This window comes from Bos indicus x Bos taurus, chromosome 29 (genome assembly GCF_003369695.1).
Source record: "Bos indicus x Bos taurus breed Angus x Brahman F1 hybrid chromosome 29, Bos_hybrid_MaternalHap_v2.0, whole genome shotgun sequence".
In the NCBI taxonomy this organism is placed as follows: Eukaryota; Metazoa; Chordata; class Mammalia; order Artiodactyla; family Bovidae; genus Bos; species Bos indicus x Bos taurus.
Genome location: NC_040104.1, coordinates 23,669,220 through 23,679,362, shown reverse-complemented (window position 1 = coordinate 23,679,362; position 10,143 = coordinate 23,669,220). Strand labels below are relative to the sequence as shown.

Sequence of the window (10,143 nt, the reverse complement as noted above, 5' to 3'; positions counted from 1 at the left end):
TGCTGACTGTATAGAGCTTCTCCATTTTTGGCTGCAAAGAATATAGTCAATCTGATTTCAGTGTTGACCATCTGGTGATGTCCATGTGTAGAGTCTTCTCTTGTGTTGTTGGAAGCAGGGAACATTAGACTGACATATCATTGGAGATTTCTTTTCTGCCTCTTGTTATTGGAAGCATGAATCAGACAATGTTTGATTTTCCTGTCTCTCTAGCCTTCATTGAGCAAGAATATTTATTTCTCCTTTAATGCCTGAGATGGAAGGTTCTATAATGACTGTTTAGTATATCCCATTTTGCATCTGTAAACACTTCATATTAGACTTCATCTGGCAAAGGGTATTTTTACCTTTGCACACCCAGTTCTGTACATAATGGATTGTCAATATATATTTATTGCCTGTTTGGGAGAATAAAGTTTAATGTAGTTATTGCCTTATTTGCAGTTATATATCTTTTCATTGAAAAAGTCTAGACCAAATTTAGCTTTCTGATTTTAAGTCCACTTCTGCCTCCAAAGTTTATTTAAATAAGCAAATAATAATTACACAATTTGCAAACGTTTGTAGGCATTGCAGAGGCCCATCTATTCCATTATATATTTTATCACTATTTGAGATGCCAAAATTGTGTTAAAAGTTTGTCAAAAATCTTTCATTTGTGAAGCCTCAAAACAAAAATCAAACTTATGGGGGGTTCAGGATGGGGAACACATGTACACCCATGGTGGATTCATGTCAATGTATGGCAAAACCAATACAATATTTTAAAGTAAAAAAATAAAAATTAAAAAAAAAAAAACTTGTTTCATTTTTTAGAAGCAATAAGCTTTCTTTAAAATTAGGTTTCATTCTTTCAGATTTTTTAAGGAAAAGGTAATTTTAAAATTGGCATACCATTGTAATCATTGTGTTTGGCAAAGTTTTAGAAGAAATAACCTAGTTCTCATTTTTAGTTATCAAATCAAGCTCTGTGTGTTTGTCCGTGTTAGTCACTTAGTCATCTCCAACTCTTTGCGACCCCATGGAACATACCCTGCCAGGCTCCTCTGTCCGTGGGATTCTGCAGGCAAGAACACTGTAGTAGGTTACCATGCCCTCTTCCAGGGATCTTCCCGATCCAAGGATCAAAACTCCATCTCCCGCACTGCAGGCAGATTCTTTACCATCTGAGCCACCAAGTGTCTCTTTCGACCTCACTAAAAGACGGGGGAATCAAAATAGAGTGTTTACATGTATAATGCAGTTATCCTTTGTAGTATTTGCTTTTTTGTGTTATGCACTAAAGAAATTATGAGAGAAAGGATAATTCTAGTGAACTTGCACAGCAGAGAATTAAACAGGCAAACTGTGAGCTTCTCCTGTGTCTGTGTAACAGGAGAGCTTCCCTGGTGGCTCAGATTATAGAGTTTGATCCCTGGATTGGGAAGATTCCCTGGAAAAGGAAATGGCACCCCATTCCAATATTCTTGTCTGGAGAATTTCATGGACAGCTGAGCCTGGCAGGCTGTCCATTGGTTTACAGAGTAGGACATGACTGAATCACTAACGCTTTTTTATTCGCCCCACCCCCTAATTCAGTGTGAAAGCACACTCTCTGGGCAATCACAGAAACCAGAAAGAAAATTTACTAGTTTTATTAATTCCATCCTCCACTCCTTTGTACAACCTCCCAACAAACAACCTCGCACAGAGACAGACATACACAGATTGTCTTCAAGTCTTGTGTTTTGTGAAATCACTGCCTAATAAGTACTGGAGGGCATGCAGTGCACTTGCCATCTTTGCAAGCACTTCCAGGTTTGTGGTTCCTGGTTTCACCTCCTAAGAACAAGGGTTGAACTAGAGATACTTGCTGATTTCAGGAAGAAATAATTATTGCTTCAACCACTCACTGTTTATATAAAAGAAAAATAGAATAAAACACAATGCACATTTTATAACTGTGAAGTGCCTAGCACACAAAGAAATGTAAGAGACAGATATACATTTAAATTTTCATTTGCAATATAGTAGACTTTGACACAGAGAAGGCAATGGCCCCCCACTCTGGTACTCTTGCCTGGAAAATCCCATGGACGGAGAAGCCTGGTGGGCTGCAGTCCATGGGGTCTCTAAGGGTCAGACACAATGCCAATTGTGTTTCAATGTCCAATGGATGTTGGCAATTTGATTTCTGGTTTCTCTGCCTTTTCTAAAACCAGCTTGAACATCTGGAAGTTCATGGTTCACATATTGCTGAAGCCTGGCTTGGAGAATTTTGAGCATTACTTTACTAGCATGATATATGAGCTCAAAAGTCTTTCTCCTTCTGACAACAGCAGCAAAAGACATTCAAACTGTTTTGCTGAAAAGAAAGGAATACCCAGCTTGAGAGAAATTCATATGTCATTCTAAGACAGAGGACAGTCAACTTTAAATCAAGAATGTTTTCTTATATTACATGCTCACTGAAATAGAATAGCATAATCAAGAGTGTATAGAGTATACTGAAGAATAATACACTTGAAGCCAAAATGATAAGAATTTAGTCTACAATTTTTCTTTCTAAAGCTGTGTGACTTAAAGTAAATCATTATCCACTCTTGGCTTCACTTTCCCACCCATGCAAAACATGTATTTTGATGACTGGCTATGTGTCAGTTTTACTTACAAAGATGAAAAATAAAACTCTTTGGAAAAAGAAGCTTAACACTAAAGGTTTACAGATGGGAAAGGAATTATCCTTGATACTCTTAGAACCATCAATCTCTGGTATTTCAAGAAGGTATATATTGCCAAGTGAAATATGGAAAGATAAGAGTAGAAACATAGTATTTTATTTATCCTTCTAAATACAAGTTGATAGATTAAAAGTAACCCATGTGATATGTTTCAGTCTAATGTTATGTAATTCATTATTTGGAGGCCATTGGTCTTTTCCCAAGGGAAAAATAATTTCAAAATGATAATTAAAAAGATAATATATTCACTATTTAATGTTATTACTATGCAAGAAAAAGAGATGATATGTATTTTGAAAACAGTGAAAAAAAATATAAAAATGGAAATAAATTATTCAAACAGGACTCAAATTTCTTTAAGATACTAGGTTAAAAAAAGATAAAAAATATGGTAAGAAGCTTGTCATTAAAATTAAAAACTTAACATCTCATGGTACAAGTTACTTGTGCACACAGACAGTTCTAATTAAAACTGTCTCCTACTCAGAGTTTTTCTCAGAGCAAGTTTAACATCTTTGTTCCTCAAGCTGTAGATTAATGGGTTCATCATAGGAATCATATTGGTGTAAAAGATGGAAGAGATTTTCCCCTCATCCAAAGACACAGCAGAAGGTGGTTTGAGATACATGAATGCCCCTGATCCAAAGAAGAGAGAAACAGCAATGATGTGCGAACTGCAGGTGCTGAAGGCTTTGGACCTGCCCTTTGTGGAGCTGATGTGGAGGATGTTGGTGAGGATGAGACCATAAGAGACAAAGATGGTGAGACTGGGCACAATGATATTGATGCCTCCTATGATGAACACTTCCAGCTCACTGACGTAGATACTTGTGCAGGAGAGCTCGAGCAGAGGGAGGATGTCACAGAAATAATGGTTGATGGTGTTTACATCACAGAAGGTCAGTCTCAGCATGCATCCAGTGTGAGCCATGGCACCAGAAAATGCCATCAAGTAGGAACCAAGCATAAGGCTGGAACACACTTTAGGGGACATGGCAGCATTATATAAGAGTGGCTTACAGATGGCCACATAGCGGTCATAGGACATTGATGTCAGCACATAGCATTCAGAGATGACAAAAAAACAGAAGAAGTAGAGCTGGGTCATGCACCCCATGTAAGAAATAATATTCTTCTTTGATAAGAAGTTAATCAGCATCTTGGGTGTAAATACAGAAGAATAACAGAGGTCTATGAAAGACAAGTTAAATAGGAAAAAGTACATGGGGGTGTGTAGGTGTGAATTCAGTGCAATTAGCATTATCAATCCCAAATTTCCCAGCACAGTGACCATGTACATTCCTAGGAACAGGAAGAATAGAGGGAGTTGGAGATCTGGCTGGTTGGTTAATCCCAACAGAATGAATTTGGTCACAAAAGAGCCATTTCCAGGAGCCATTCTTCTCTAAGGTGATCTGTGAGCACAGAAAAAAAAAAGGTTACATCGAGAACAATGTTTTCACACAGTATCTCCTCTCAAAAGTGTGCTGTTTGGGCTGGGGATATCTGAGAGTAACCCAGCCTGGACTCATGGAATTGTCTTACCTACTCTCTCATGGAACTGGCTTACCATTATCCTGAGACTGAGTGACAGGGAATTTCACTTTTTGGGGTCTTTATAAACTAAGTAGGAAAGAATATCAAAATTTAGCCTACAGAAGAAAGAAACCACTGCCCTGTGCAGACTTGACTGCTTGGGATAAAAAACAAACAGTGGATAAAGGAGAGGTTTGGAGCAGGATTGACTCATTCTTCCCACATCTCAACATTTCTCCTTTCACTTGAAGTCTCCCCTCACCAGTAAGACTATAGGCAGAGACTCTAGCAATTAGGTGCTGGCCTTTAAAGCAGATTAGACCTGGTGGGGTGAGAACAAAGAAAATTGCTTCTTAACTAAAACTAAATGGCCAGAGTCTACGAGAGGTTAACTCTTTGCCCCACTGCTGGGCTGCTAAGTCGCTTCAGTCGTGTCCGACTCTGTGCGACCCCAGAGACGGCAGCCCACCAGGCTCCCCCGTCCCTGGGATTCTCCAGGCAAGAACACTGGAGTGGGTGGCCATTTCCTTCTCCAATGCATGAGAGTAAAACAATAAAGTGAAATCGCTCAGTCGTATCCGACTCCTAGCGACCCCATGGACTGCAACCTACCAGGCTCTTCCATCTATGGGATTTTTCAGGCAAAAGTACTGGAGTGGGGTGCCATTGCCTTCTCCACTTCGCCCCACATTACAGAGTAAAACCTGTAACTGTAGATGAGTGAGAGTTCTGTCCATGGAGAGGGAACTTACTGACTGATCTAATGCATCCTTTTAGGCCCCTAGTGTCTCTGAGTGTTCACTGATCCATGCCTTGAATAGACATTTTTCTAAGTTTTATGTGAGTCTCAGGGTGCTAAATTGGAAACAAATTGTGATATCTTAGATCCTTGGCGAAGAAGGCAATGGCACCCCACTCTAGTACTTTTGCCTGGAAAATCCCGTGGACAGAGGAGCCTGGTGGGCTGCAGTCCATGGGGTCGCTAAGAGTCGGACACGACTGAGCGACTTCATTTTCACTTTTCACTTTCATGCACTGGAGAAGGAAATGGCAACCCACTCCAGTGTTCTTGCCTGGAGAATCCCAGGGACGGGGAAGGCTGGTGGGCTGCCGTCTCTGGGATTGCACAGAGTCGGACACGACTGAAGCGACTTAGAAGCAGCAGCAGCAGATCCTTGGACTTCCAATTCAAACAAGAAGGGCTAGAAAAAATGGAATTCAGAAACTCACCTTCCTTTCTCCAGAAAACTCCAGGGCTTTCTTATCATTGGTTTTACTGTCTGGTCTTAGTAGGGCAATTTCAGGTTCTGAAGCTTTGGTTCCTTTGATTCTAAGACAATGCAGCCCACATGTATTTTCTGATTTGACTTCAGAATCTTTTAAATAGATCATAATTTCTGTTTATGACTTTCAGTCCACTCAAGCAGCAGAGAAAAATAAACATTCTTCTTTATTATTATTTTTGCCACTTGGTAAGCCTCAGATTTAATGTGAGGGTGATGCTATAATGCACTTGGTTATAAATGTGGCAGAAGCTTGTTCAATCTCTTCCCCAGGGAAACACTCTATGTATAATAGGGACCTGGGAGGATTGCATTTGCATCCTGTACCTTAATCTGTCCTTAGTCCCTTAGAGATTCCATAGTTGACTCAACTTTTCCCTTCACTTAGGGATTGTCCATTCACCAAAGAACAGCCAAATCTCCCATGTTCTGTTCATTTAGATTACAGAAATGAAGAGGAAGCCCTAGTCTCTTTTTTCCTACAAAAAAAAAATGATACAAAAACAATTTATGTACCAAATATGTAAGATTCAGAAAATTGCTAAGAGAGTCTTTCACCCTGTTCATGCATGAAGCCAGACAGATTGAAGCTGGGTGTAAGGGCAATGAGCAATTGCATTTCTGTAGAATATGATTCAGAAATGAGTCCTAGCAAATCAGTACTGATGCTGTGCTTACTCACTCAGTCTTGTCCAACTCTTTGTGACCCTATGGACTGTAACCTGCCAAGCTCTTCTGTCCATGGGGATTCTCCAGGTAAGAATATGGGAGTGGGTTGCCATGCCCTCCTCCGGGGATTTTCCCAACCCAGGGATTGAACTCATGTGTCATTCATTGCAGATGGATTCTTTACAATCTGAGAAACCAGGGAAGCCCAAGAATACTGGAGTGGGTAGCTTATCCTTTCTCCAGGGGATCTTCCTGACCCAGGAATGGAATCAGGTTCCCCTGCATTTCATTTGGATTCTTTACTGGCTGGGCTACCAGGGAATCCCAATAAACTGGCCTATCAATGACTCACTTATATGAAAAATGTTCCCTCTGAGATTTTTCTAATCCATCAATTCTCTACACAGTCTAGAAAATAACTCTTATTAAAGACAAAACCAATGCAATATTGTAAAGTTAAAAAATAAAATTAAATTAAAAAAAATTAAAATTAAATTGTAAAAAAATAAAATAAATAAAAAATGACAAAATACTTTATCAAAAAAAAAAAGGAGTAAAGGAATACTGGGTCTTCAGGTGAAAGCTTTCTTATAATTTAAATTGTTCTGAAATAACAATTTTCTTCTATATCAGAACTTGAACAGTGAAAAAAACCCAGGTTTGTGTGTACCCTCACCATTTTTGGTTTCTGCACCAGAGTAGAGTTTACAGTGAGACTGTATCTCAGCCTGTTCTATCTACCTCAGTGTGGCCTTTTTGTCACCTTACAAGGTGAAGAAAGTGCTCAGCAAGTTTTCAGATCTTTTTCAGAGGTGATTGTTTCATATACAGCTGTAGAATCACTGTATTCATGGAGGGAGGTGAGCACAGGATCTTCCTATGTCACCATCTTGAACCACATTCCTTAAAACTGGGCTTCCCTGATAGCTCAGTTGGTAAAGAATCCACCTGCAATGCAGAGACCCCGGTTCAATTCCTGGGTCAGCAAAATCCACTGGAGAAGCAATAAGCTACCCACTCCAGTATTCTTGGGCTTCCCTTGTGGCTCAGCTGGTAAAGAATCCACCTGCAATGCGGGAGACCTGGGTTCAATCCTTGGGCTGGGAAGATCCCCTGGTGAAGGGAAAGGCTACCCACTCCAGCATTTTGGCCTGGAGAATTCCATGGACTGTATAGTCCCTGGGGTTGCAATGAGTCAGACATGACTGAGTAGCTCTCACTTTCACTAAAAGTATACAGTCGATTTTTTCTCAATAAAACTGCAAAAATATGAAAAGTTACTAAATAAGATATTCTATTTTTAAATGACTGAAAATGTATGGCCATTGGACTTCCCTGGTGGTCTAATAGTAAAGAATCCACCTGCCAATGCAAGGGACATGAGTACAATTCCTGATACAGGAAGATTCCACGTGTCCTGGTACAAGTAAGTCCATTCACCACAACTACTGAGCCCTTGGGCCACGACAACTGAAGCCCTTGCTCTAGTATCTAAGTGTGGCAACTACTGAGTTCGAGAACCACAACTTGAGAGCAACCCCCACTCGCCACAACTAGAGATAGCCCGGATGCATGTTTGGAACAACTTATGTATGGGAATCTATTTCTTCAATTGTAAATTTAATGAAATCTAAATAGAGATAAAGTGTTTTTAATTAAAAAATTTAGTGTCACATTGATCTGGGCTGTTCTGAGAACGTTTTGAAGGCTTAGTACAATAAAAGGTAAAAATGTCTTAATTTTTATATTGGTTGTGAAATGAAGTGATAATATTTTGTGTATATTGAGTTACATGAATCATTATTGTAATTAATGTCACATCTTTCTCTTTTACCTTTTTAATTCGGCTAGCAGAAAATTTGAAATCTCATGTAAAAGTACTGGAAGTATTTTTAAATTGGATATCACTGGTCTAGCACATAGATGGTGTCTAATAGGTTTCATTTTTTAGTTAATTTTTATTTCAGTATAATTGTTCTTTGCAATGCTGTGTTAATTTCTTGCTGTACAGAAAAGTGAATCAGTTATATGTAATGATATAACCAATCAAAAAAAATTTTTAATTTCCTTCCCAGTTAGCTCACTACAGAGAATTGAATAGAGGTTCTTGTGCTATACAGTAGGTTCTCATTAGTTATCTATATTATACATAGTAGCATTTATATGTCAGTCCCAATGTCCTAATTTGCTTGTTTTACAATGTCCTCCTCTTCTTCTTCTTTTCTTTTTTTTGTTATTGTTGTTCAGTTGCTCAGTCTTGTCTGACAGTTTGTGACTGTCACACACTAAGGTCTGCAAAGAAAAACACCAGTACTACCAAGAATTTTGTTGTAGTGTCCAACATAGGTTCCAGAAAAGATGGGAAAGGGATCCTCATTGGAGTTTCAGCTTCAGCATCAGTCCTTCCAATGAACACTCAGGACTGATCTCCTTTAGAATGGACTGGTTGGATCTCCTTGCAGTCCAAGGGACTCTCAAGAGTCTTCTCCAACACCACAGTTCAAAAGCATCAATTCTTTGGCACTCAGCTTACTTCACAGTTCAAATCTCACATCCATACATGACCACTGGAAGAACCATAGCCTTGACTAGATGGACTTTTATTGGCAAAGTAATGTCTCTGCTTTGTAATATGCTATCTAGGTTGGTAACATTCCTTTCAAGGAGTAAGCGTCTATTAATTTCATGGCTGCAATCACCATCTGCAGTGAGACTGGCTTCAAGACAGCCTATATGTCAGAAAGCATAGGGGACCCAGGATAAAGAATTAGTAGCTATCCTGGGTGAGAGAGAACAACCCAGGGCTGGAAGTCACTATAGCTCCCCCTCACCAGATCAGCAGAGAACAAAGGACTGAAAACCCCTCTCACAGCTTTCCCTGGAGAGGAAGGAAGTGCACCATACATCTCAAGACACAGCATATCTGGGGGCTGCTTGTGGACTTGGCTTCGGTCTTGCTTGTTTTACAGCAATGAGGGGGCCAAGCATACTTGAAATACCTGGAAGCCCATTAAGAACAAAGAGAGAAGGCTGAACTAACACAAAGGCTGAGCCGTCCACACTGGCCAGGCTTATTAGTGCTCTCTCCAGCACAAGGCCAGCCCGTGAAAATTAGGACAGGTGAGTGTTTGGTGTAACATACAGACACCAAAGCAGAGCCAATGAAGATGAAAACTAGTTCCAGCTATTTATGAAAGCAGATGCTGATGAAAGCCAACATCCCTGCTAAGCTGTATCACTGTCATATGTCCCAGAAATCTTATGCGTGTATTATTTTCCACAGTTCTTCACTTTCTGCCATATGGGTGGTGTCATCTGCATATCTGAGGTTGTTGATATTTCTCCCGGCAATCTTGATTCCAGCTTGTGCTTCTTCCAGCCCAGCATTTCTCATGATGTACTCTGCATATTAGTTAAATAAGCAGGGTGACAATATACAGCCTTGACGTACTCCTTTTCCTGTTTGGAACCAGTCTGTTGTTCCATGAAAACTAGTTGAAATATTTTCCAAAAGAGTTTAAACCAATACAATATCGTAAAGTTAAATAAAATAAAATTTTAAAAAATCTTAAAAAAAAGAGTTGAAGATAAAGTACTCCAAACTAACTTTAATGGAATGGATATGTAAATTACCTGACACAGAATTCAAAAAAGTATCATGCTCACTGTAATTAGAGAATAATACATAAATAAGGTGAGAATTTCACAAAGATACAGAAAACTTAAAAATACTAAGCAGAAATCATGGAGCTGAAAAATAGAATAGAGAGAATGTAGAATGTCACTCAGTCATGTCCGACTCTTTGTGACCCCATTGACTATAGTCTGCCAGGCTCCTCTGTCTGTGGAATTCTCCAGGCAAGAATACTGGAACAGGTTTCTCCTTCTCCAGGGTATCTTACAAACCTAGGGATTGAACCCACACCTCTTTCACT

The 10,143-nt window shown here is 39.4% G+C and overlaps 1 protein-coding gene across 1 annotated transcript; it reads right to left on the bottom strand.

The window, feature by feature from the left end:
* Positions 1 to 3,186: 3,186 nt before the first annotated feature.
* LOC113886171 (olfactory receptor 145-like) lies at positions 3,187 to 4,119 on the bottom strand. Its single transcript, XM_027532166.1, has one exon. The coding sequence runs from the start codon at positions 4,117 to 4,119 to the stop codon at positions 3,187 to 3,189; it is 933 nt and encodes a 310-aa protein (XP_027387967.1).
* Between the last annotated feature and the right edge of the window lie 6,024 nt (positions 4,120 to 10,143).

Coding starts and splice junctions, on each gene's coding strand:
- LOC113886171 (XM_027532166.1), bottom strand. CDS start 4,119: ATGGCTCCTGGAAATGGCTCTTTTGTGACCAAATTCATTCTGTTGGGA.